Source organism: Drosophila ananassae, chromosome 2L (genome assembly GCF_017639315.1).
Source record: "Drosophila ananassae strain 14024-0371.13 chromosome 2L, ASM1763931v2, whole genome shotgun sequence".
In the NCBI taxonomy this organism is placed as follows: domain Eukaryota; kingdom Metazoa; phylum Arthropoda; class Insecta; order Diptera; family Drosophilidae; genus Drosophila; species Drosophila ananassae.
In genome coordinates this window covers 26,397,412-26,423,205 of record NC_057927.1, presented here as the reverse complement: position 1 = coordinate 26,423,205, position 25,794 = coordinate 26,397,412, and the positions used below count along the sequence as shown (strand labels likewise).

Genomic DNA, 25,794 nt, shown 5'->3' with positions numbered 1-25,794 from the left:
ATCTACAAGATATTGGTGCGTAAGTTCCCTTGACAAAAATGGACCTAACATTTTTTTTCAAGTTTTTACTGCCAGAATAGTAACGATATAATAAATATCAGTTATGAGTGGAAAGGTATAAAAAGGTTGAGAGATAGATAATTATGTATTGGTCCTGCCAATTCCTATCCTTCCTCTTTTTCAACATACATTTTAAGTTAAACGTCTTAACAGGAGTATATAAGATTCGATTCTGCTCGAAGTTAATTTTTTGTTTTTTTTTTTATTTATTATACCGATAATGGTTAGACTAGTTAGTTTTACTTAATAAATGCTTAATTAAGAGGTATCCTAATATGGGATGGCACACTGCTCCACATCCGGTTGCCTGTTCGAGTTTAATAGAACCAGTCTAACTTGAGATAATCAGTCTCGTGCTTCAGGGCCGAGATCGAAGTGTGACGCACATGACCGGTCCGGACGAAGATCCTTCGATTTCCCACTGGCTGCAGACTCCGGAAGTTATCCACCAGCGCACCATCCTGGACATCCGACAACTGGCGGAAGCGGGAGATTTGCTTGGGTGAAATGGGAATGGGATCGGGGAACAAGATCCAGGTGACGGCCTCAGAGCAGGGCGGAGTGGTCAGGGAACCTGTGAGGGAAATAGGTATGTGATTGAGTGAGTGACATCATCGATAGAGATCGCTTGTAGACACGAGTTCCCTGTCAGCCGATAGACTTATAAACGCATACATTGCATACTAATGATAAGATGACGCTCCCTCTTGGGAGGGAATGCACTTACCCTTATAGGTATAGAACTTGTCCACATCCACGCCGGAAATCAGTGAAGACAACGAGAAGGTTACATTCAGGATAGCCTCCTGGTTGGCATCGGCTATCAGATGCAAATGGCGGTTAATGGTAACCAGGCCTTGACCCTCATCCTCATCCAGCTAAGCGGAGAACACAAAATGGTGTTCACAAAACATTCGTGATTTACTGACCCAGCCCCCAAACTCACATTGAAGAAGAAGCCCAGGACAGCGGCGCCATCAGGATGATTGAGAGCCTCGCCGATGGTGGCATACTTCTTGTTGCGGTGCACAATGTGCATCTCCATGGTGTAGCGGATGTCGTTGATGACATGCTCTGATCCCCGGTTGTTCTTGTCGCCCCAATGGAAGTGCAGGCCCTCCACTTCGAACTCCCCAGGCAGTTTGGCGCCCCGGATGTAGGGCAGAAAGTCCTCTCCCACTTCGCTCACGTTGACCTTAGGGATGCCGATGGAAACTGTAATAGGCAATTGATTAGGATTAGGAAAACAGGGCAAAAAACAGGACAAAGTTCCCAAAATAAAAATTGTTGTTTTTTTGTTGAGTGTGAGATCAGCATTTTTAAAGACCATGTATTACCATTAAACAATTATAATTAATATAACACTATAATAATGTTTTATTTTAGTGTATGTTGGCTGTCTTCTTACTCACCAGTGTGTCCATTGTTGACCATTTTCAGGGGATAAGGCAACAAATTGTGGTAGCCAATCATGTCCACCGCCGGCATATGAACGGGTATCGTCTAAAAGAAACAAATTATCCTGATTATTGGTCCTGCAGTTATATTTTAAGCCAAAAATCCTACCCGGGTGGTGGCGATGGCAATAGGAGATTGGGTCTTTCCAGCACAGTGACCATGATGCCGAGCCCAGCGCCGTTGATTGGGCTCGGAGTAGCCAAAGACATGTCCGCTGACAGCTGATAGAGAATGATTCAATTAAGGTCTCTCGTATTAAAAAATTGAAGGGAATTTTGCAATGATCTAAAATGGTTCAAGTCCATAATTTCACCAACTAATTCGACAAAGCCTCTTAATGTTTTTCCAGCGAAAAACAGTCGGTCGTTAAAGTGAATCGCTAGCTAATAAGCTGTCGTTAATCAAAACGACTAATAGATAACGAATGTGAAATTTTTAATTCGAGAACCTTCCGCAACCAAACTGCAATCAATTTTCCTTTGGAATGTGCACTGAGTCCTTAATCGAGCAAATTGATTAAAGTGTTTGAAGGCACCATGTCATCTGCAATCTTGGATCCCGTATCCCCGAGCTATGAGCGATCACGTGCCCGTGTCTTTCACCCCCTCGCTTGACCTTCTCCGGGGCTATCTCTGACATATACGAGCACTTGTGAATTAAGGCATAATAAATGGGACACCAAACAAATATTAGCTGTTTTCTTTTCTTTCTTTTTAGTGAATGGCTGGGCAAATAAATAAGTAACTGGGTAAACAGACCTCTAAGGAAAGCACCACAATCTCGGTGCGTCAAGGGCACAAATACGAAATAATAATTAGATATCGACGCTTTCAGATAAAGGCCAGTGCAAACACTTTTCATTATTTTCCACCTCGATTGAAGGCTGGCAGAAAATTCCATGGAATCTACGAAAGCGAAGCGAAAGGAAATACTTAGTTAAAGACTAATTCGCATGTGATTGGTGATAATTTCTATTTGAAAAGCTCGCACCGCATTAACATATCTGTTGTCTCCGGGACGTGTGGCCCCACGTTTCTTTAGCAAACACACAATTTCTTAATAATAATCTTTATTAGTCCATATGCGTGCCACAAAAATGTGAAAAGCGCGCTAAAAAACTTCGTGTTTTATCCACACGTTAACTTCACCGTATTTCTCTTCTTCTTTCTAATAGCGATGGCCGACGCTTTTCCTTCTTTTGGCCGTTACTAAACCTATCGATAAGTTTACATATGTGTGCTTATTCTAAACAATTCAAATTTAAATCAAAATTCTGTTACGGCGGCAACATTCCCTCCCCCGTAATTGATCCCGGTTCGTGGTCAGTTACCATCCTCCAAGCCGACGTCCAAAACCGCTATCTTCGTTGCTGGTCTTTCCAAAATGCCGTGCTGGGTCTTTATAGTTACTCGTCGAACTTGTCCATCCTTGGCCTTCATTGTGTCGATCACTCGTCCCTTTAGCCACAAGTTCCTGGGTAGAAGCTCATCTACGATGACTACGATGCTCCCAATGGTTATGGGAGGTACCTTCTCGAACCATTTGGTGCGCCTGGTTAATACGGGCGCATACTCTTTAATCCATCGCTGCCAAAAACGGTCCCCGAAGCGCTGAGTCTCAATCCATCTACGCTGCAGATTCATCCCTTCTTTTGGCAGTGGCTTGTATCCATTCGCTGACCCCAACAGTAGGTGGTTCGGGGTCAGAGCGGCGTCATCCTCAGTGTCCAGACTTACGAACGTGAGCGGTCGCGAGTTGATGATAAATTGCGCCTCCATCAAGGCGTTTCTCAGGCCCTCGTCGTTGAAGGAGTAACTTGGGCAAATGTTTTTCAAAATTCCTTTTGTTGTACGGACGAGTCTCTCCCATGCTCCGCCCATGTGTGGTGCTCCTGGTGGGTTGAATCGCCACTTTATGCCATCGAACTTAATGGTGATCTTATCGTGCTCGATCTTTTTCAGCTCTTCTCGCACGGCTTTTTCCGTGGCTCTGAAGTTCGTACCATTGTCTGAGAATATTTCCTTCGGAGTCCCTCGAAGTGCCATAAAATTGGAGAGGCACATGATGCATGAACTTGTGTCCAGACTATAGGCGATCTCGAAATGCACCGCGCGCAACGTGAGGCAGGTGAACAGAGCTACCCATCTCTTCTCTTTGCGCCTGCCGACGTTCACCAATAACGGGCCAAAATAATCGACGCCTGTGTAAGTAAACGGTCTCTGGAAGCTTCCTATTCTCGCTCTCGGAATCGGTGCCATCTGGGGTGGTCTGGGAGCTGCACTGTCAACCTTGCATCGTTGGCATGTACTCCGCACGGATTTATACAACACTCGGAGGCGGCTGATGTAAAACGAAGCCTTGATGTCGTTTATTGCAGTCTCGTGAGCAAGATGATGGTACTTCTCGTGAAAGCTCCTCACTATTAGGTTAGTTATCCGGCATCCTGGAGCTAGTATAATTGCGTCTTCAGCTATGTCAATTGAGTTCAGTCTGCCTCTAGTCCGCAGTACTCCATCGTTGTCTACATATGCGTTCAATCCGACCAATCTGTTTCCTTTGCGCAGCGTCGCTCCCACGGATAGCACTTTCAACTCTTCGGCGAAGGCGATGGCTTGGGATTGCTTATAAAGTAGTATTTTCGCTTTCCTCACATGGTCCATCGTCGTGGCTGTTGGCATGTCTTGCTTGGCGCATTTCGCTCGTAACCGATCGACGAACAGGAATATTATCGCCACTGCTCTATACAACCGCCGCCAGCTCGAGAAATGGTGCGCATTGAACATAACCGCTGATCTCGCACACGTTGTCATCACATGCTTCCGTATTTCTGAAGTATCGATGATGCTCTCCTGCTTTGTCGATGTTGGCCAATGGCTGGATTCAGCTTTTAGGAACCCAGGCCCCGTTATCCACGTCTTCTGCTGAGTTTGATCGGTCATCTTTGTAGCTCCGTCTGCTACGTTCAGCTTCGAGGGTACCCACCGCCATTGCTCGACTTGCGTTGTTTCCAGGATTTCGGCGACTCTGTGCATCACGAACTGATGAAAGTTACGGGGGTCCATAGTTAGCCACTGCAGTACTGTCTTTGAATCTGACCAGTATGTGGCGTTGTCGATTCGCAGGTTGCGCGTTGCCATCACCTTGTGGGCTAAGCGTGCTCCCATAACTGCTGCCTGCAGCTCCATACGCGGAATCGAGAGTGGTTTTAAAGGTGCCACCTTCGACTTCGCTATCACCAAAGAGACGTCGACTTTGGCATCCGTTGCTACACGCAAGTAGCAGACAGCAGAATACGCATACTCGCTGGCGTCGACGAATGTGTGAAGCTCCGTTTGGCGTGGATCTGATGTGTCTGGGGAGAAGCATCTCGGCACCTCGAAAATCCTGATTTGCCCTAAAAGAGTTTTCCAAAGGCGCCAGTCTTCCAGAATCTTCTCGGGCAGCTCCTGATCCCAGTCGATATTTAGCCGCCATATACGCTGGAGAAGTATTTTCAGCCCAATCGTGTGGCACGACAAGAATCCTAATGGATCGAAGATCGACATAAGGACTTGCAGAACTTCTCGCTTGGTCGGGACTATGTTTTCTGCCAGGACGTCGCGTTTCAGCCTTGCAAATCTGCAGAGAAACTTAAACACATCCTTATGTGGGTCCCAGGACATACCAAGTATCTTTTCAGTCGAACAAAAATCCACAGGTTCTTGGCTACCAACATTGCCATTACTTTGCAAGCTCTTAAGGACTTCTTTTGAATTAGAAGACCAGTTTCGGATCTCGAATCCGCCTCTTCGATGAACCTCTATGACTTGTCTGGTGGTCTGGATGGCCTCCTGTTCGTTTCTCATGCTATCGATGTAGTCGTCGACGTAGTGCGCCTTTTGGATGGCGTTTAAGGCTAATGGGAAATCTTCTTGATGGGCTTCTGCATTTTTATCTCGAACGAAGTGAGCGATGAATGGTGCGCAACTGATCCCAAAAGTCATAGCCCGCATAACATAGGTTTCTACTTTATCGTTGCTTCTGTCATACCACAAGAATCGTTGCGCGTGCATATCCTCCTCACGGATGTTGATCCTGTGAAACATTTCCGCAATGTCTCCGCAAATCGCAATCTTGTTGACACGAAAGGCTAGTAAGACCTCTATGAGTGGGTTCAGGCAATCTGGTCCCTTAAGTAAGTAGTCATTCAGTGCACATCCGTGTGACTTCGCGGCTGCATCCCATACCAGTCTTAGCTTACTCGGCTTATTTGGATTTCGCGCTATGAATATCGGCAGATACCACGTACGGCTGTTCTCACGGCAGGTTTCCTCCTTGGATAGCTTAACCGCGTATCCTTTGTCTAGAAGGTTCCTGACTTGGGCGTCAATCTTGTCGTACATATCAGGTTCCTGAGATACCTTTTTCTTTATGCAGGTAAGGCGTTTCAGAGCGTTACCGCGGCTCTCTGGCAGTTTGTCGATGCCACCACGCCACGGAAAACGGACTTCGTATTTTCCTGACTTCTCTTGGCAGGTGGTCTCTAATATTTTGACTGCTAGCTTATCTTCGGCTGAATATAGCTTACGTGGTACGAGCGTCTCAAGGCTGTAATGGTTCTTGATATCGTCATGAAGCTCCTGCCAATCGCAGTCGCAGTGATGCATGACAATAGATCGTTGGGGGTTCGTCGATCCTTGGATGGTCCATCCTAGCATACACTTCGATGCTATCGGTTCGTTCCATTTCCCTTCTCGGATCCTGCGAGGGACTGCTAGCTTCCAATTATTCGACCCGATTAGCAATGTCGGCTGGGCAGAATAGGACTCTAGCGGTAAGTCTCTCAGATGCTGGAATCTGCTACGTAGTTCTTTCATCTCGACTGTCTGTTTTGGCAGTGCTAGGTTCTGAACGGTCTGGACGTTGTTCAACCAATAAAATCTATCGGAATTGGTTTCAGAGATTTGGATTGATGCTTTTACGGATTCGCTCTCAATTCGAGTTGTTTCTGCGGTCCACTGTAAACACATTGGCGCAGCTTGGCCTTGTATTCCTAATCTTTGGAATACAGATGCGTCTACTAAAGTCACGGATGATCCTTCGTCTAGGAATGCATAGATTTCGATCATCCTGCTGCCATTGCGTAGCTTAACTGGAATGATGCGAAAGAATTGACTTCCGTAGTTGTCGTCTTGATGCGTACTCACGAGATTTTGTGTACTGCCTTGTTCCGTGTGAAGTAGCTCATGGTGCCGCCTTGTACATCTGTTAATTCCACAGTTTCCGGTTCGGCATCTATTGCGATGTACTTTGAGGCAGCAGAAACATGCTTTACTCGATGTGATTATCTGCCACCTGTGCTGCGTGTCGAGGTTCAAGAACACCTGACATTGTGGTGGGCGGTGACTGATGTCGCCGCACGCCACGCACCCCGATTGAACTTGCTGCTGAGCTGCTTCCGTTTGGCTTGCGTTCGATCGTGCTTGTCCTTGCGTTGCGCGACTGTTGTGAGTGTTAACTGCGCCTGATTTGTAAAACGATGGCGCCACTACTGAAGATGCTGCCTCTGCGATCTTGTACAACCAATCGCTGAATGCTTTAACTGCTGCTATCCTATCATCGCGAGGTTGCATTGCCCAATTTAGCTTGTGTTGGTTGGGAAGCTTATCTACGAGCTCCTTAACCAGCATTGGATTGTTAAGATGTGCCTTCAGATCGCATGCCTCCATAATCGCACAGACGTTGCGAACTGCTAGCGCGTACTCTATTAACGCCTCCAATCTGTCTTTGGGTGGTGCCAGTCTTCGCACCTTTTCCACCATTCTTTCTAGGATATGCTCTGGTCTGCCGAAGAACATCTTCAGAGTGCTGATGACATCTGGAACTAGGTTCGGAAGTAGAAGTTTATCCCTAATCAGTTCACGAGCCTTTCCTTTAAGCGACTTTTGCAGACGTAGCATGTTTTCCACGTTGGTGTATCCAGCTGCTGTGGTGCTGTGTTCGAACGTGCTGATAAATAACGGCCACTCCTCCGGATCTCCACTGAATGTTGGAAGATCTTTTGGTATAGCTTGCCGGGCCGCTATTTGACTGCTCGTTGGTGAATCTGTAGCTCGAACCATCCCGGCTTCCGGTACATCAGTGGGATTCATCTGCATGAGAAGTTTATACTTTTCTTCTATAAACTTTGCCTCCGATTGCCTTTTCTCCTCTAGCATCTTTAAAAGCAATTGGTTCCTATTCCTTTCCGGATTTCCTTCCTGCGCGTGTGTGTTCTCTCCGCTGCCGGCCATATCGATTAGAGTATCGACAGCCAGCGCTTTGTCGTGCGGTTCGGGGGTGGCCATTGCGTCTTCGCGTGTTTGAGGCTGTACCGGTGATCTTTGCATACTGCCGTACGGTGCTATGTGGCTGCAACCCGCAAGGCAGAAATCGCAACTCCAGTCCTTGCTCTCAATGTCGTCCTCTACGCCGGCACACTCAAAATGGTACCACCTTCCGCAAACGTCACACTGAACCCAATTCTCTGACGCTGTCTCGTTCTTGTTCTCACAAATTTGGCACACTTCTATGTTCATGCTCCACTCTAACTGGCGTGCGTGTTCTGACGCGTCTGCATGTATACGTGTGCTTCTTCGTTCGATCTGCGTGCTTACCTAGCTTTTCTTTCTAGGGCAGCCACGCCTTTACCTCTGCCTTGATCCGCAAAGTCCTTTCGTTCCTGTAATCGACGTGATCAGCTCGACCTAGCTGTTATCTGCTGGGAATCCGACGCTTTGATCCGTAGGTAACGAAGTTTTTCCAGAACGAGGTCTTATAGAACCAAGTTTTTTAGAACTCGAAGTTTTTTAGAAATGTTGTCTCCGGGACGTGTGGCCCCACGTTTCTTTAGCAAACACACAATTTCTTAATAATAATCTTTATTAGTCCATATGCGTGCCACAAAAATGTGAAAAGCGCGCTAAAAAACTTCGTGTTTTATCCACACGTTAACTTCACCGTATTTCTCTTCTTCTTTCTAATAGCGATGGCCGACGCTTTTCCTTCTTTTGGCCGTTACTAAACCTATCGATAAGTTTACATATGTGTGCTTATTCTAAACAATTCAAATTTAAATCAAAATTCTGTTACGGCGGCAACAATATCATATGACACGATTTTCCATTGAGCGGGTCTGCACGACACGTTCGATTGATAAGTCTAATTAAACGATTATTTTTAATAATTATATTATTTTAAATTTTATTTCTGGCCAGTTATCAGAGTCTTAGATAATAAATTAGTTTAAATAAGTTGTTTGTCAGGTATGGTTATTTGGTATTATGTCACAGACTACTACCCCTATTATGAGCATATTATTTTGTCGTATCATTCATTTTTCTTTTGTTGTAATCAGTCTAATTAAAATTCATTTAAGCTCTGGATAATAAATATACAAATAGAGCTGTCAGTGTATTGATTACAGATGTCCACTTAACGAGCAAATATTATTTATCGATCCGAGACCAAATAGAGAACTATTTACATGTTGTGTAAGGCTCGGAGTGCTAATGACTGTCAAATAAAGAATACCTTAAAACTTTCCTTCCGTTCGAGCAAATCATCTAAATCAATTGGCGGCCAATAAATTGTATTAATTGACAGTATCAAGTGGAATAAGCCCCATTAAATTGGTCAAAATTAGTTTCGTGAAGTGCCTACTTATGACTGCTAATGCCAAGATCCCCCCAGTATCAGGTATTGACATTTCGTAATAGATACGACCAGTCACACGCCGCTCAAGAAGTTATGGTTTCTTTTTTTGCACAATAGGAAATAAATAGCAAGGCTCATATATTTTTTTTTATATATCGGTTTCTACTCTGTTATAATATTTATATTTTTTCTCGTTTTTTAATATTTTATCCAGAACCACGAGAAAGTGTAAGAAATAAGTATACAACTTTAATTAATGAAAAAATTACTCTATATCCATATTTAGAATAAAATATTATCAGATATGAAGTTTCAAGAACTAATTACCCACTCGTAAGTAGTCAGAGCAAGTTAACCAGAAAAGATATCGAATTCTATTTTGATTCATAGTATTTTTGACACACTTTGGACAGAGACGGATGAGTCACATGACTGACAAAATATTTCACAGAAAACTGCAGCAATTACCTTGCGACCAGCAGACGAACAAAAACAAAGCCTCGAAGATTATGGCCAATTTCATGGTGCGCGATTGTTTCGGAGATTGGTTTGTACTGTGTCAGTTTAATTTATGTTCTAGGCTCCTGGACTAGAGCGAGGTGAGCACCTTCCGATCGGGTGACGGATTCTAGACTGCGCGGACGATTCGATGGCGGAGCACCTTCACAACTTCCTCGGCGGGCAGTCAACGAACTACTTGAAAATTCGAAAGCTGAAATCCCCGCCCGAAGCGCGTGCACCACTCACAGATACTCACTCACACCGACACGCAATCACCTGCGAGTCGCACGAACTGCCCGCGATCGATCGATCGATGGGAATTTGAAGGGGGATTCGGGCCAGACTAAATGGTGTGCAAGTGTTTGACGCTTCCCCACTAAGCCGGGTCGCTTAGCGAAATTAAATTCGAAGTGGCAAAGTTGGTGGAAAACCGGCCATCACCTCCGCCACGCTGCGTATACTTAACGTGGCGTATACTTAATATCCTTAAATCTCAATCAGACCGCCCGGCCAAAAACGGTAGAAGGGCGAAAAGCTGTCGATCAACGCGATCCAAAGTCTAAGGGGAAAAACTCGTCATAATTCGCACCTAATACCTCAGGCAAACAGCAAAGTGGTAACTGCTTTCGATCAATTTTTGATAATATTTTGTTTTGCATACAATTTGGGGATTTATTTGTTTGTTTTGTGCCCAGTCAGTTGGCGTTACTAAGCCAGCAAATCGCGAAAACGTCATGTCGAAAACCGCTAATTGAATGCGAGGAACTCACAGCCGATCGATCGCAATCGAGGCAAAACACCCATATTCATTGAGCGATTTTCGCACGTTTCAGAGTTTTTGAGTTGGAGAATCAGAGCATTGTTTTTTTTTTTGTGAGATCTGTAACGTCGTCATTACACATGTATGGGGCGGTCGTGATCCACATGACGAGTGTTCGAATGGGAAATATATAGAGCGAGCGCATTCTGATATCTATTTATATCTTTATGGTGGTCACACGAACTCAGATAGTTGGAACGGAACTGTCCGGACAAGAGAAATTCCATTGCCAAGGCTTAGAGTGGGATTCAATTTACGACCTGTGATAGACACCTAATATTTTTATTTCCTTAACTAATGTAGAACGAAAAACAGTTCTTAGGATGGTGGATATATTCCCAATAGCTATATATTTCAATATATTATATTTACAATGCTACCTAAAAAGTAAATCTTAAACAATTCAATCCAATTAAAATCGGTTCAACCAGTAGTACCATAAAGTTGGTTACCAGTTCTATTCGGTCTGCTCAGCTCTGCTTACCACAGAGTTTCCTACCGCTAATTTAAGTGTTTGAACACGATATTGTACACCGAAATTATGGCTCAAAAAGGTGTCAATATTTTGGCTGAATATAATCGTATGATTATCACATGAGCAGCTCGGCTCAAAAGGAACTCCTTGTCAATAGAAACGAATGATGATTCTGTCCATCGAGGCAATTGATTATGGAAGCGTCGTGTTTTTTTCCAACTAACGTATAAGTAAGATACTTGCTAGATAATGTACTAGATTACGCTTTCGGATCAATCAAACAGCTAAGTCAACTGCTCCCATCGATCAACAAAAATGGAATAGTCCATCAAGCAAAGGTGTTTTATTTTGCAGCGGAACTCACGTGCCAGCAATTAGCAATAGTTAATCAAGCTGTTATTGATCTTAGAGCCAACTTGCGAAATTGCGAAGATTGCCTTCGCAGATCGACACCAATTCACGGTGTTTACAAGGCAAAGATCGGGGAGCCACCCAGGGCATTAGCGATGCTCGACCAGTCGCAATAACTCAATTATTTGGCTATAATAAAAAGTATTAAATTGAGCCAATTTTACGAGCGATCTGGTAACTAGTCGTACCGAGTGAATATAAATACTTAAAAAGACATTAAACGAGGCGCCGAATACGGCGCATACCAAGTAGCCTAGTTTTGCATAGACGGGCGCACCTGGAATCCGTGCCGAGCATCCGGAATACTCGCTACAATTTTATCAATTAAAAACACCTAGCCCGCGTCCAGATCCGCACGGAATACTCTATCAGTGATCGAATATAGAGCTGGCGTCATGCCCCGGGTATCCAAAAGTTCCAAGTGTCAGATTTGGCGACGGTGGCGATTTATTTTTGGCCAGTATAGCAACTTTGCCGTCATGAATGGCTTAAAAATAGTAGTATGACTTATCAGTCGTAATTGATTACCGGCGGCATACTGTCGGATAGGCTTAGGGAGCCGCAATTGATGCTCAATCAATTTAATTTTATCAATTAAATTTCGTTTGTGGTCTTTTTGCGAATAATTTTAGCATACTTTTGCGGGAAGCGCCTAAAAGATTGAAGAAAGCTCCTTTAAACGTACAAAGTCTTTATTACAAATGCAAAGGCTTAGGTGGTAAAGTATGGGTTAAAAACGTTTTAAACAACCAAACAAAATAATACAAATGAATAAATAAGGAACCACTCCAAATGGCAAATATGAAAAAAATGCCAATATTGGCAAACTGTTACTTTGGTAAATTAAATCTAAATGATTTCAACAAAACTAAACCTACTATTCGATGATTTTAAAATTTAAATGTTGGATCAACGTTCTTTTTCATGTTTCGTAATATGTATAAAAAAATATAATCATGAAGAATTAGTTTTGAAGTCGATGTGATGCTTTTGTAGTTATTTTCGTGTTTTTGGTATTCAGGATCCTCAGTTCGCTTTGAATTGGACGAACATCAAAAGTCCTAAGCGATAACATAAATTTAGAGAGTAGAAGTAAGCAGGTAACTTCCGTAATTTTCAATGTGATTTTTGGTTTTCTTTTTTGGTGATTGTGCATATAGTTTAATCCTTCTTCTCCTCCTTGGCAGACAAAAACATCTTCTGGCAAGTGAAGGTCACCGAGTCTATAAAGAAAAATGAGTATGTTAAGTATGAGACAGAGAAAAGAGGGTTGGTGTGAATACCCACCAATCGCCTGCTGCACCCATTTCGGCTTATTCTGCCACACGACACCCACGTAGTAGAACGGTATGCCAATTAGGGTGATTAATACCCCCATGCCGACCTCGTAGGGCGCCACATAAATGGGCACCACAACCAGAAAGGCACATACGACAACAAACAAGGCGGGGATCCACAAAGAGACCTGACGGAGAAAAACAATACAACATAATCGTAAAATATAGGAAGAATTCAGATAGTGTGGCACGGTAAAGGTTAACGTAAATTATTGAATAAATATTATAACAAACAGCAATAACTTAACATAGTAGAAAACTTAGGGTATTCAGCTCTCCATCAACTATTGCTCAACTTACGTTAATTGGCCGCTCCATGCAAGGACGAGTGTAGCGGAAATACAGAACCGCCGACACTGACAGCATTATAAAGAACGATTCTACAATGCTGCTATAGGTGATCAGCACATACACGTCGCTCACTACCAGCATCACAATCGAGAGAAAGCACTGCGAGCGGGGGGCAAAGAAGTCAATTAGGGATTAATTACATAATATCTTTTGTACGTTAATTGAGGGGCGCAGTCCACTCACCAGAAATACGAGCGACGGCAGCGGTGTGTAGCTCTTTACGCTGATGTGCGACAGAATAGCCGGCATGTGGCCGTTACGGGCACCCACGAAACACATGCGGGAGGAGGTCATAATGTGGACGGAGAGGCCGCCAAAGGCAGAGATGGCTACCATGACGGGTATTATTAAAGCAAAGCCGCCGAGAATTTTATTGCCAAAGGTCTGAAAAGAAATTAAAGCAATTAAAATAGTTCACAAGCTGCAGTTCTGGTTTGATTAAAACAGACACAAATGTTTTCCAATACTTTTTCTGATTAAAAAGCTGGCTTGTCTGAGAGCAAGCCATACTTTTGCATAAAAAGATTAGCATGGATCCTTACCACAGCGATGGCATTGGAGGCGATCATCTCGGAAGGCGAGAGTACAGCCAGATAGGCCATGTTGGCTAGCACGTAAATTCCTGTCACCAGAGGAAGCGAAATGTATATGGCACGAGGCAGATTGCGGTAGGGGTCACGGAGCTCTTCAGTCATAAAGTTCAAATAGTTCCAGCCGGCGTACGAGAAGATGCCGGAGTAGAAGGCAACCGACAGCTTGCCGGGATCAGTCTGAGTGCTCTCGAAGGGTCGGCTAAAGTTCTCCGTATTGCCCATCAACATCCAGACCAGGCCCACAATGATAATCAGAACCAGGGCAGCGATTTTAGTGAACATGATGATATTCTGCATTTTGGTGGTTATTTTCATGTAGTACGAGTTCAGGTAGGTGAGGAATATTATGGTGGCGGCGGCCAGGAGCTGCAGAGCTATCTTGGGAATGTGGCAGGCGCCGCCAAAAAATGGCTCCAGCACATAGGAAGCGAAAGTGAGGCCCATGATCGCGTTGGTTGTAGGTCTGCAAGATAAGAACCAAACAAATCAATGGAAAATTTATGCATTCTGCATTCAGACATAAGTCCAACTGATAGTCTCTCTACACAAATGCTTATCGCTGATTCCAAATAACAAAAATAGCAGCAATAAACACTAACTTTCGTTAACACAAATATATATTCGCAGACTGCAGATTAAGATCGATAAGAGCGTTTTTAGTTTCTACCATTTAGCCTTGAAAATCGTTATTGACATTTATGGCTTATCTGGACAGGTCCACAGCCTTGACCCTGCAAATGGTAATGATGGTGCTTTAATAATCCCTTCAAAACTTACACAAATATCATCATAGCATCCCAGAGGTACAGGAATGCCGGCAAAGATCCGTACGCCTCGAAAATGTAGGCGTAGTCTCCTCCAGACTTCGGGATGGCGGTACCCAGTTCCGCATAGCACAGAGCCCCAATCATGGACAGCAGCCCGCACAGCACCCAGATGACCAGAGAGGTGCCCACGGCATCCACCTCCTGGATGACGCCTTTGGGCGAAACGAATATGCCGGAGCCGAAGATAATCCCCAGAATAATGGCCACACCCTCCAGCAGGCCCAGTTGCTTCTTCATCACCACCCGACTGCTGTCTGACTCCGCAGATCCTTCGCGTCCTCCTTGGCCGTTTGCCTGCTTCTCGGCATGGTCGCCGGCCACTAGGCTGGGCGGCGGATTTTCTGTGTTGGGGGTCAGGAGAACCATTTCACTGGTGGGCGACTGCAACTCGTCGGCGGCGGGCATGGTGAAGTCTCTATTTTCAGCCCAGGAACCGTTCTCGGTGACACAATCTTCGCACGCGACAGTTGGGAACGAACTGGAACTAAGGCTGAAAATAAAACTGAACGCTTAGCCGATGTCCCGTTAATTGATTAAACGAAGCCAATGTGTGGGTGTGTTCCTCTTGTGTGGCTGTGTGTGTGTTTGTTGGGTCTTAATGTATTTTTCAATTGTATTCGGCGTGCTTATCATTCGTTTGTTTGGCACGGCTCTTCTTCTTGCTACGCTGCTTATCTACCGCCGGTTAGTGGCACTTTGTTTTGCTCGCCTGTTCGCCTATTGTTGTCTCGCTCACGCGCTGGTACTTTTTTTTGCACCTACCATTCGCGAATTAACTAAAAAATGGCACTCGGTGGTATGGAATTTGACTAATGATTAGAGAAAAACAAGACCCGGCATGTATGTAACCGCAAATGATGCAATCTTTGGGTTCAATTTCAAAATTGGCACACATTTGGCAAAGGTTTTTCAACCCCACGTTTTATCGGACATTTCAGAAGTGTGACCAGTCTTGAGTTGTCATTGGAATGCCAATATTGGAATACAGGGTGCTTGACTTTTTAAAGCAGTAGGTTTTTAAGAAAACTACTTGATTTTTTTAAATTTTAATATAAAGACGTTTCATTTATTCGTGATCTTTACAATATTTTATTATGCAAATTAAATCAGCGGCCATCATGCCTAAAATAAGACAGACTTTCTTTTTACTTTTTGTCCTTGGCCTGCAGCTTGGAGTGGATCATGTCCTTGAACTGCGATAGGATCTTGTTCTCCCGCTTCTGACGCTCCTCCTTGCTGAACATGGCCAGTGCCCTCTTCTCGTCGGCGGAGTACAGCTGGTTCTCCTTACGTATACGCACAGCCTCCATGCGGCGATGCCTACTACCACTCATCACATAGCCGACGGACTCGAAATTGGCGATTTCGTCGGAAGTCAGTCCAATCTCACCACGCCGGGGAATCCTCTTACCCTCAGCAATGTATGCAGCCATGGCGGCACCTTCTCCAGGCAGCAGAGCCCTGCCAAAGTCCTTCTGATTCAGGCTGCCGCCGGTACGCAAAGACGGACCCACATCCTCATCGTTATGGGGAGCCCCATTCTTGATTTTCGACTTGCTGGAGGACGAGGAACTCTTCTTGGCTTTTTCTTCCCTTTCCGACTTTCTCTTCTTTTTCTTCTTTTTGGACTTTTTGTCTTTCTTGCTGTTGGAGGATTTCTTCTTTTTGGATTTTCTGATTCCCTCTGCGGTTTTCTCTAGCCACACATCCTCCTCCTCGGTCTCTGACTCGTCTTCCGAGCTAGAACTGGAGCTGGTGGTGTCATCACTGCTGTCCTCGCTGCTCGAACTGGAACTAGACGAGTCCTCAGAGCTGGACGCCCTTTTGCTCTTTTTCTTTTTAGATTTCTTGCCTTTTTTCTTCGATTTCTTATCGGATTTCTTGGATTTTCCCTTGTCCTTCTTTTTCTTTTTCTTGGGTCCTATATAGGATCCCTTAACCAGCTCCACATCTTCGTTCTCTGGCCGAGAGGGACTCTTGCCCCAGACATCTGGCACTCCCTCTTCGGCGATTTTCACTCTATGGTTCCTACGCGCGATGACAAGCTTGGAGTCGCCCCTGGGATGATGGCCACCGCCTCCTCTGCCTCTGTGGTGGGATCTGTCAGACGGTTCCGCAGGGTCGTTGATATAGCTTCTCTCTGTCTGCCCTCGAAAAGGATTCTGTCGTCGGTCGTTGCTGTCGTGGTACCTATCATTAGGCCATCGCTGCACGGATTTAGGTCTGGACTTTCGCCGCCTGGAGCCACTTCTGGAGGGACTGCTGTCGCTTCCAGAACTATCTGAACTGGAAGAGGGCGAGCGGGAGCGTTGACGCCTCGGAGGTGATTCCTTTTCCCTCGATCGCCTTGACGGCCTTGCCTTGTGAAGTTCCCTCTCTCTGGAAATCGACCGCTGACGAGTACTGATCCTTTTTTCCGATCGATTTCGATTCCTTGAATCGGATCTGCTTCGCCGACGACGGCTGCGACTTCTGCTGCGTGAACGCATACTAAACTTGGCGCAATATTAATAAATTTCACAAATAAACAAAATATTTGCTGGCTTGAGCTATAAACAGCTGATGCAATATACGGTCACTCTGTTTCCATCGGCGAAATGCTGTGGACTTTGTGTGGATTTGTGGACTTAAATTTTTTCCTGGGCGAGGGGTCCCACTGCCGCACACAAAATAAATAAATAAATAAACTAATTTGTATTATAAAATATGTTGTGAAAAAATCTGGGAAGGTTTGATAAAGCCAAGCGGAAATGGCGCGTATTACCTGGAGAGGGCACTCCAGCCAGGAGCTGCTGTAAGACACTTTCAGGACGGGCAATCGGAATAGATGTTTATGTTTTTTGATAATTTTGTCGCAGATCGATGTGCCGGCTGCGGTGGAGCTACATGAAGCACTGCTGGCACTCGCTGACCTTTAATGCCCACATGAACTCCTCCTATGCCTCGGATGTGTGCCTGACCCCCATATTCTGGTTCGTGGACAACTACACCCACTGCTTGGGACCGGTAATCCTGAACGAAATCCTTAATCTATGATGAATATTGACTTGTTATCATTTCAGTTTTTTGTGGTGGGAGTGGCTGCCTTGACCACTTCAGTCGTGAGCATTGCCTACTGGATTGGACTGCCCTTCTGGTTGGCCAAAAGCCAGCTCATGACGGTGTTCCTGCTCATTGTGGGGAACTGGCTACTTCTGAATGTGGTCTTCCATTATATTATGGCCGTGATTACCCCACCTGGGTATCCACCCGAAGGAGTGTCTTTGGTGGAGGCAGTCAGCATGTGCGGCAAATGTATATCCCCGAAGCCGCCCAGAACCCATCACTGTTCCGTGTGCAATCGCTGCATCCTTAAAATGGATCACCACTGTCGTATGTATTCTCAAAAACTGAATTTTCTAGTAGTGTAATATTCCTTCTCTTCAGCTTGGCTGAACAATTGCGTGGGCTATGCAAACCATCGATATTTTTTCCTATACATGATGTACACTACCATGGGTTGCCTGTTTCTCATACTGTTTGGTCTAGAGATTGGCTATAAATATCTATGGCTGGACCATGGTGACAACTGGACTGAAGTGGAGCCTCTAGAAGGGCAGCCGGTAAAATTTAACCTTAGTGGGCATATTATTCCAGTGGTATTTTATTTGGTTGGTCAAATCTAGCAAAATAGTAATAATAAATAATACCTATAGACCCATCCGAATGAATACGATGATTTTATGATGCCACCAGCCGTGCATAACCTTCCAACTCCCATGGTGGACCTGGATGCACCTTCGCCAGGTCGTCGGAGAGCCCTGTGGTTCATGGCCTTTACAAACGTGGCCGTGGTGATGGCCTTGGGCACTCTGTGCACCTGGCACGCCAAGCTCATCACCCGGGGAGAAACAAGTGTGGAAGCTCACATCAATGAAGCAGAGAGGAAGAGACTCCTCCAACAGCAACGCATTTACATCAACCCCTACAACTTCGGCACCAAAAAGAACTGGAAATTGTTTCTGGGTTTGGTGAGGGGCAGGTGAGTTTGGTATCCTTGAGGAAGTTCCTGTTTTTAATGTATTTATCTGCAGATCCTTTTGGCGAACTGTTCTGCTGCCGTCTTGGCACAAGCCCGAAGGCACTGGGCTTAGTTTCCACACGGTTCACGATGCTCCCTTCGAGGACGAGTGGCCGTAGTCCAAACATCGAAGCTCTTGTGATGTCTAAAAGTCAATTTAGTAAAATATGTAATCATAAGATGAAAGTTAAAGCCTAAGCTCAAAGTAACTAAATTTTTTACTTTTGTAATTTATTTATTTATAAATCACTCCAAAGTTTACTTAAAGCCGTAGAGATTAACTTAAATATTTTTAAAAGCTAGCATACAAATTCCATGGCATGTTGGAGCTGATAATGTTTCCATAGAGACTAAGACCTAAAATAATAAAGCTTTTTTACTTAATAAATTCCGTGAAAAGTAAACAAACTAACCTGTTGGGGTTGCCCAAGGAGACTTGTGCCGGTATGGCAACTTGTTGCCAGGACAAGGTTGCAACCTTGAAAGTTTGGTCAATAGATAGCTTTAGTTTTGCAAAAAAGTGAAAATGTCGAAGGCGTCGGGATCTGAAGATGAGCCTTTGGTTCCAGATGACTTTGATGATGATTTCTACAAGGAGCTCTGCGACAAGATACCCGAGGTGAGTTGGTAATTGCAACAAATTTCATATAAGCCTCCGAATTCCTCCAGGCCACTAAAGCCTTGCGGCAAAAGGATACTCCCAACAACGCCGACAATGTCCAGCGGTTACTTATCTGTGGCAGCCGCTACAAGAGCGATCTGCGCATGGAGAAGGAGCGGTGCCAGGAGCTGCGAAAGGAGATCGAGGGCCTCGAAGAGCGATTGGAGCATGCGGCTCGTGTGAGCAAAATGGACATGGCCACTATTGAAGAGCTGCGTGGTGTGATAGGTGAGGCCTCATAATAGAATCTTTAGGTACAAAGTGAACAAACATTCTTTCGACCAACTAGAGGGCGCTTGGAGGCAAAAGGATGCCGCCCAAATCCGTGAACAGTCTGCCCAAGACGAGGTTTTGAGTCTTCGGGAGAAGCTGGACGAAGCCGAGGCGATGATAGTCCATCTCAACGAAAAACGAATCGCTATGAGCAAGAGAGATGACGGCAAGGAGCGGGAACGCCTCACCGCCGAGATAAATGACCTCAATAAACGCCTGCAATTGCAAAGGACATACTGCTCCGAACTGGATAGCACCATTGAAGGTTTGGAGGCCAAGAACAAAGAGCTGGTGAAGCTGCTAGATGTGAGTCATAAATAATATACATACATATCCATTACCTACCCAATTTTATTGCATTCAGGAAACCTCCAGCGACGCCATTAACCTGAAACGGAAAAGTGATGCTTTAACCAAGGAGCTCTCAACAATGAAATCGGAGGAATCTCGATACCAGGAGCAAATCTCCCAAATGAAATCCGCCAACGAGCACTTGACCAAAGTAAAAGTGCGACAAAATCTACAGATTCTGTCGCTCAAAACGAATCTGGAGCACTTAAACACCCAGCACAATGCCACCAATAACAAGCTGGCGAAGATTACCGTCGATCTGGAATACACGGTGCAGGAAAGGGACAAGAACAAAAGAGCCCTGAATCAGCGAATAAATTTACTCAAAGTTCGGGAGGATGAGTTGATTAAAGTGCGTCAGGACAATGGAAAGCTGGCCAAGTCCCAGGAGACAATAGCCCGAAAATATTCGGGTCTAGATGAAGCCAAAAGGGAGGTGGAACAGGAGAACACAAGACTAAAGTAAGTACATCCATTGCAGAACTCAGAAAACTCATTCATACTCCTGCAGAACCCAACTTGGCACCCAGGACAAGGAGTTGGAATCTATGCGAAGAGTAGTCCATCACTTCGAGAAGAACAACGAGAATCTAACCAAGGAGAGGGACTGTTTGAGGCGCGACCTCCAGACCACGCACCAGCACCTTGATCACAGCTGCGCCCAACACCAGGAGTCGCAGCATGAGGTTCGAGCCCTCAAGGACACCATCAGCAGCATGGACATTAAGCTGAAGAAGCTCAACGAGGATGCCACCAAACTGAAGAAGGAGAAAACCAAAAAAATGGACGAAATACAGCATTGGATAGACAAGCTGGACGCTTTGCAAAGTAACACTTTTTATTTATATTTAAAAATTAAATTTAAACCGTTCTCCTCCCAGATGAAGTGCATTTGAAGGAAAACTATGAAATCGAATTGAAGCGCACAATCAGCGACTTGGAGACCAAGTGCTCCAAGTTCCAGCAACAACACGATGTCCTGGCTAACGAGAGGCAGACCCTGCAAAGGAACGTCCAGGCGGCCGATGAGGAGCGACAGAAATTGCGCGACCAGCTGGTCAACCTACAGGCGGTTGTGGAGAAACTGAAGGGAAAGATTGGCTACCGGGATGCGGAACTGTCGAAACTGCAGCTCCAAATAGATCGCATGGAAAAGGAACGTCGTCTGATGCGGAACGACATCCGACACGCCCAGCTGGGTCAACAGCACACCAAGGCTGAGCTGCTGGACAAGCGCAAAGAGAACGACCGACATGCCAAGTCCCTCCAGGAAGATGAGCAAAAACTCACTCGCCTGCGAAAAGATGTGGACAATCTGATGAATGAGAAGAACGCGATCAGCGCGGCACTCACCAAGCGGAACGAGGAGTATGACCAGCTAAAGCATAGTCTGGCGAACCTTCAAACGGTCTACGACCAAGCCCAGAGGCAGTGCAGCCAGTCCCAGGACGATATTCGTCTGATGGGCATTGAAATCAAGAACCTGCGAACGGAGAGAGACGTTTTGAGGGCGGATCGGGAGAGCGCGGCAGATCTGCGGCAGGAGCTTCTCCAAATGCACCGAATGCTCAACCAGGAGCGAATCAAGGCACGGGCCCTGCAGGACGAGATGGTCACCCCAATGAATGTGCACCGCTGGCGTCTGCTCAGCGGAAAGGATCCGGAGAAAATGGACCTGCTAGGACGCATCGCCATCCTGCGCAAGCAGTTGCTGCAACAAAATGTGGCAGCTTTGGAGCAGGAACGAGCTTTGAACGAAGCTCAGCAGTTGTACGCCGCGCTCCGAGAGTTCATGCTCAAGCTACCCAGTCACAAGGTTCGGGCGGAGCTAAATAGTGTCAAGGTAGGTGTTCAAATGGAAGAGATCCTTAATATTTTAATTAATTTGTTTCCCATGGATAGGCCACGCTGTCCGCCAAGGACCGCAAGCTAAAAATCCTTAAAGCCGAGTTGAGTGCCAGGGAAGCGGACGAAAAGTCTAAGAAGCAGAAACTGGAGGAGATGCGGGTGAATCTGGCCATGACCAAGACCCAATTGCTGGAGGAAAAGAAGCACAAGCAGAAACTCATCGAGGAGCGGCAGTTGCTGGACCAGATGCATTGCTACTCAGCTCCAGCTCAACTCCCAAGAACTCTGGGGGCGGGTTTCAAGATGGCTGGAAATTTAATTTAAAACCAGAAAGGAAAGCTAACACCCTTGCAGTTAGGTGGAACTTCATATTACAATATCGTATCGGATATATATCGCAAATACTGGATAAAATCGCCCGGACAGACAGACGGACATGCTTATATTGACTCAAGTGATGCGGAGCAAGAATAGAATGTAGGTCTATTTATTGCTTACATTTGACTAAAATTATAATAACCTCTGCAAGGGTATACAAATATTAATAAAAAAAAAAGTAAATTTTTACGATTATGAAATTAACAAATATCATAATTATGAATATAACACAGTATTTCATTAATTAAAAAGTCATGGCTTTTTATGAAATTATGCATGGAGCAAATAATTGTTAGGGCACTAAAAGTAAACCGATAAAATAAGAAATAAATGTGTATTAAGGAAATAAAATTTAATGCAAATATGTAAGAGTTAAGTTGGTTATTTATGTACTTTAAGAATTCACGCTTAGGTGGCTGCCATACACATCCTTGTCAGAGCTTAAGGCCCGGTTCATGTTCTTCTTGCAGTACTTTAGTTTGATGCCATGGTTCGAGGTGGAGCTGTCGTAAATGGTGTCCATGAACCTCTCGTCGATGGCCATGGCTGCAGGATCCTTGCCGTCGCCGCTACCCCTGGCACGGATTTTTTGTCGCAGCTGATCCTGGAATCCGTCAATGAGGCGTTCACGGGCCTTCAACTCGATCTCGTTGATCCTCAGCTCCGCAGTGGCAGCCTTAAGGCGTCGGCTCTGTTTGCGGTTGATGCGCTGCTGGACGCAGAGCTTCTCCCGCACGCTGGGATCGGGCATGTGCTTGATAGTACGCTTGAGGCCTTCGTACTGCCGCTTCGATTCCTCCAGCTCCTTGGCCATATTCTCCCGCTCGAGGGAAAGCTTAATATTCCGGCGCAACAAAGTCTGGACCTTGCGCAGCAGCTCGTACTGCTTCGGATCCTTGCCGAGGAGGACGCGCCAGCGGTGGATGCGACAGGGACGGGCCAGCTCCTCCCCATATGCGGTCACCCGCAGCCTCTCTTGGTTGAGCATCCGCTCCAGCCTAATCACATCCCGCCGCAGGGCGCCCTTCTTGCCCACCTCGCGCTGCATGCATTCGTGGGACATTCGCACGTTGGCCACCTCGAGCTTGAGCAGCCGTATGTCCTCCAAGCGCTGGTTGTACTGCATGGTGCCCCGATTGATGGCTTGCCGCATCATAGACACGCGCTCCTTAAGCAGACGCAGTTCATCGTTCCGCCTGACCATCTGCAGTCCCACCAAACTCTTCTCCTTGTTCAGCTCTTCCACGGCACAGGACATCGTCTTGAAGCGTTGGTCGTCGGCATCGATGGTGTGCTGCAACTGCTCCGCCCGGATCTTCATCTCCCGCAAGTCGGCGCGAGTGCTGCCCAACAGGCGTTCCTTGGAATGGATCTCGTTCTGCTTCTGCTTCGTGGTCCTGTTCAGCTGCTCGATCTGGTTGCGGAGTGTGGAAATCTCCTTTTCGTTGAGGGCCAACGTACTGGTCAACTGGTTGATCTGGTGGGTCAACTTTGCCATTGTGTTCTGCAGCGTGGTGCGATCCCGCGAGCACAGGTCCATCGTCTTCAGCAGCATCACCTTCTCCGAATGGATGATCTCCATCTGCTTCTTGGCGTTCATGTAGTCCATGTGCTTCTGCTGCAGCTCCGCCTGGACTATCTCGAGGCGTTCGGTCTTAATCGACAGAGACTCTAAACGGAAAAAGGAAGATGGATTAATTGAAGGCAGGACTGGAGCCAGCCGTGCTCACCCTCCAGGCCATCAATCTTCTTGAAGGCCTCATTCAGCTCCGCAACCACCTCCCGCTTCTCGCGCTGGGCCTTGATCACCTGCGCCTCCTTGTCGTCGAGCTGCTTGTTGGCCCGGTGAAGGTCTTCCTGGACGTCCTGCATCTGGTGGCGCAACACGGACATCTCATGCTTTATCCCAGCGACCATGTCGTTCAGGCGGGTGATCTCCATTCGGAGCTTCTCCCGGGTGCGGACCATGTCGTCCCTCTGATGAATGGCATCGTCCAGCTTCGAATTGGCAATCACTATCTTCTTCTCCTGCACCTTGATTTCATTGCTTTTGGATATCATTTCGTGAGTTAAGGATCTGGGAAAGGGTTAATCAGCTTCACTTACTTGTTAAGGTATGCCTGGTTTTGGAGTTCCGTGTTCTTTTTGGACAACTGGAAGAACCTTCGTTCCAGGAACATGGTCTCGTCGTTCTTCTTTTTGATCTCTCGCTCGGCCTGCTTCCTGGCCACCGTCAGCTCTGCTATGGTGCGACGCTGGGTGTTGTTCAAGCGCTCGAGCATCTTCACGCTGCTCTGCAATTTGAACCTCTCCTCCTCGTTGGTGTGGTTCACCTGGGACAGGGTCACATTTTCCCGGCTCAGACGATCGCAGCGCAGCTTCAGGCCGTCGTAGGCGTTGCTTAGCTCAGCCAGCTGCTTGTCCCTGTACGACAGATCCTGGTTACGGTGGAACAGGGTCTCCATTTCCTTGCCCATGGACACGATCCTATCCTCGTAGGCAATAATCTCCTGCTGGTGTGCGTTCTCCACTCGGTACTGCTCCACCTCGATTATTCGCAGTTGGTGCCGCATCTTGACATTGGCCTCCTTGTTGGCCTCGATTATGCCCTCCAAGGATTCAGAGTAGAGTCGGTTCATCTCCAGCCGCCTGGCATAGTCTCTTAGCTCGGCCGCCAGTCGATCCCGCTCGCGGTACACCAGGCTCCGGATGTGGCCCTCATACCTATGCAAGTGCCTCTCAGCCTAAGTCTCTTCCTCAATTTGTGAAATGTAAGAAACTTACCCCAGTGGCGATACCACATCGATGTTAGACTTAGTGAGCGACTGATCCTCGTTGGTGTAGGACAACAATTGGATCTGCAGCATCTCCTTTCGGTTTTTGGTCGCATCCTCGCTGCGCCAGGCGTCCTCCAGAGACTCCCGCAAGTGCTCCATCATGGCCTCCGAGGTGGCTGTGGTGCGAAGAGCCAGCTGCAGCTTTTCATCCGCATTCTGGATCTTACTCTGCATGGCCTTGCCCTCAGCCACCTCGGAGGCATAGTGGCTATGGAGTCTGGAGAGGATGTCCACGTAGTACTTGAACTTGGCGGCCAGCAAGGAGCTTTTTGCAAACAAAGCCTGCACGAACTGGTACGAGCTCTCGAAGAAGCCACTGTTCAGATCCAGCAACAGATCCATTTGGGCCGCATCGTTCACCTCCGGGACCTGCTCGACGATGGACAGCAGGGACGAGTTGGACATGGAAGCCTTGAACGAGGCTATTGAGCCCTTCCCGTGCTTGGACTTGGCCTTAGTCTTCTTGTGCTTCTCCTTGGTGGATTCTGCGATCTTCACTGCTCCCTTCATCTTCGCAACAGAACGGTTCAACTCTCAAAGGAAAAAGGAGGAAAATATCCCCAAGAAACAAAGGAACAAATAACGAAACAATAACAGTGTCAAGTTGGAGTAGTGTCTGATGAATGTGATTCACAATTAAACATTTTAAAACTTAAATCAAGGCTCCTGAAACACAAACACATTGTTTATTTAAGCATAAAATTGCATATATTTCTTTAACTGAATTTACAGATTTCTTTGTTGTTACATTTATTTATACAATTTCGAATCAGAAAATATATGTATATATGTTCATCTTTAGTGGTAATATAGTTGTTATTATTGTTGAAAATCGTGGCAAGGACCTCTTGGCAAGGTCCTGCCACACACACCTACGTA

General features: G+C 46.0%; 6 protein-coding genes across 7 annotated transcripts; 2 read left to right on the top strand and 4 right to left on the bottom strand.

The window, feature by feature from the left end:
- Nucleotides 1–220: 220 nt before the first annotated feature.
- LOC6505601 (carbonic anhydrase 2) lies at nt 221–10,131 on the bottom strand. Of its 2 annotated transcripts, XM_001964581.4 has the most exons (6): nt 9,661–9,884; nt 1,627–1,739; nt 1,473–1,563; nt 1,007–1,275; nt 788–938; nt 221–634 (listed from the first exon to the last, which is right to left on the bottom strand). In XM_001964581.4, the coding sequence occupies exons 1-6, from the start codon at nt 9,713–9,715 to the stop codon at nt 378–380; spliced, it is 936 nt and encodes a 311-aa protein (XP_001964617.1). In that variant the 5' UTR covers nt 9,716–9,884; the 3' UTR covers nt 221–377. The 2 variants fall into 2 exon arrangements, with proteins under 2 accessions (XP_001964617.1, XP_032305480.1); XM_032449589.2 differs by lacking the exons at nt 221–634; nt 788–938; nt 1,007–1,275; nt 1,473–1,563; nt 1,627–1,739 and adding an exon at nt 1,759–8,697 and having other exon boundaries at nt 9,661–10,131.
- A 1,942-nt stretch (nt 10,132–12,073) lies between these two features.
- On the bottom strand, nt 12,074–15,411 carry LOC6505599 (large neutral amino acids transporter small subunit 1). Its single transcript, XM_001964582.4, has 7 exons — nt 15,270–15,411; nt 14,458–14,997; nt 13,630–14,143; nt 13,271–13,471; nt 13,037–13,186; nt 12,687–12,864; nt 12,074–12,622 (listed from the first exon to the last, which is right to left on the bottom strand). Exons 2-7 carry the CDS (start codon nt 14,910–14,912, stop codon nt 12,561–12,563), a joined length of 1,560 nt encoding a protein of 519 aa, XP_001964618.1. The 5' UTR covers nt 14,913–14,997; nt 15,270–15,411; the 3' UTR covers nt 12,074–12,560.
- On the bottom strand, nt 15,065–17,019 carry LOC6505598 (NKAP family protein CG6066). The gene has a single exon (XM_001964583.4). The coding sequence runs from the start codon at nt 16,994–16,996 to the stop codon at nt 15,653–15,655; it is 1,344 nt and encodes a 447-aa protein (XP_001964619.1). The 5' UTR covers nt 16,997–17,019; the 3' UTR covers nt 15,065–15,652.
- Nucleotides 17,020–17,157: 138 nt separating this feature from the next.
- On the top strand, nt 17,158–18,971 carry LOC6505919 (palmitoyltransferase ZDHHC16). Its single transcript, XM_001964584.4, has 6 exons — nt 17,158–17,301; nt 17,366–17,513; nt 17,570–17,879; nt 17,934–18,145; nt 18,203–18,528; nt 18,581–18,971. The coding sequence occupies exons 1-6, from the start codon at nt 17,258–17,260 to the stop codon at nt 18,684–18,686; spliced, it is 1,146 nt and encodes a 381-aa protein (XP_001964620.1). The 5' UTR covers nt 17,158–17,257; the 3' UTR covers nt 18,687–18,971.
- Nucleotides 18,972–19,022: 51 nt separating this feature from the next.
- LOC6505921 (cilia- and flagella-associated protein 58) lies at nt 19,023–22,439 on the top strand. The gene is made up of 7 exons (XM_001964586.4): nt 19,023–19,186; nt 19,237–19,456; nt 19,518–19,807; nt 19,866–20,314; nt 20,364–20,680; nt 20,734–21,695; nt 21,755–22,439. Exons 1-7 carry the CDS (start codon nt 19,094–19,096, stop codon nt 22,022–22,024), a joined length of 2,601 nt encoding a protein of 866 aa, XP_001964622.3. The 5' UTR covers nt 19,023–19,093; the 3' UTR covers nt 22,025–22,439.
- Nucleotides 22,414–25,548, bottom strand: LOC6505597 (cilia- and flagella-associated protein 58). The gene is made up of 4 exons (XM_001964587.4): nt 24,863–25,548; nt 24,185–24,802; nt 23,809–24,125; nt 22,414–23,749 (listed from the first exon to the last, which is right to left on the bottom strand). The coding sequence occupies exons 1-4, from the start codon at nt 25,423–25,425 to the stop codon at nt 22,473–22,475; spliced, it is 2,775 nt and encodes a 924-aa protein (XP_001964623.3). The 5' UTR covers nt 25,426–25,548; the 3' UTR covers nt 22,414–22,472.
- Between the last annotated feature and the right edge of the window lie 246 nt (nt 25,549–25,794).

Coding starts and splice junctions, on each gene's coding strand:
- LOC6505599 (XM_001964582.4), bottom strand. CDS start 14,912: ATGCCCGCCGCCGACGAGTTGCAGTCGCCCACCAGTGAAATGGTTCTC. Junction 14,144..14,457: donor GATGCTATGATGATATTTGT/GTAAGTTTTGAA, acceptor CTTATCTTGCAG/ACCTACAACCAACGCGATCA. Junction 12,865..13,036: donor GCATGGAGCGGCCAATTAAC/GTAAGTTGAGCA, acceptor TTTCTCCGTCAG/GTCTCTTTGTGGATCCCCGC.
- LOC6505597 (XM_001964587.4), bottom strand. CDS start 25,425: ATGAAGGGAGCAGTGAAGATCGCAGAATCCACCAAGGAGAAGCACAAG. Junction 24,803..24,862: donor GATGTGGTATCGCCACTGGG/GTAAGTTTCTTA, acceptor GCACTTGCATAG/GTATGAGGGCCACATCCGGA. Junction 23,750..23,808: donor GAAGATTGATGGCCTGGAGG/GTGAGCACGGCT, acceptor TTTTCCGTTTAG/AGTCTCTGTCGATTAAGACC.
- LOC6505919 (XM_001964584.4), top strand. CDS start 17,258: ATGGCGCGTATTACCTGGAGAGGGCACTCCAGCCAGGAGCTGCT. Junction 17,880..17,933: donor TAAAATGGATCACCACTGTC/GTATGTATTCTC, acceptor CCTTCTCTTCAG/CTTGGCTGAACAATTGCGTG. Junction 18,146..18,202: donor GTGGGCATATTATTCCAGTG/GTATTTTATTTG, acceptor TAATACCTATAG/ACCCATCCGAATGAATACGA.
- LOC6505601 (XM_032449589.2), bottom strand. CDS start 8,075: ATGAACATAGAAGTGTGCCAAATTTGTGAGAACAAGAACGAGACAGCG.
- LOC6505598 (XM_001964583.4), bottom strand. CDS start 16,996: ATGCGTTCACGCAGCAGAAGTCGCAGCCGTCGTCGGCGAAGCAGATCC.
- LOC6505921 (XM_001964586.4), top strand. CDS start 19,094: ATGTCGAAGGCGTCGGGATCTGAAGATGAGCCTTTGGTTCCAGATGAC. Junction 19,457..19,517: donor AGAGCTGCGTGGTGTGATAG/GTGAGGCCTCAT, acceptor TCGACCAACTAG/AGGGCGCTTGGAGGCAAAAG. Junction 19,808..19,865: donor AGCTGGTGAAGCTGCTAGAT/GTGAGTCATAAA, acceptor TATTGCATTCAG/GAAACCTCCAGCGACGCCAT.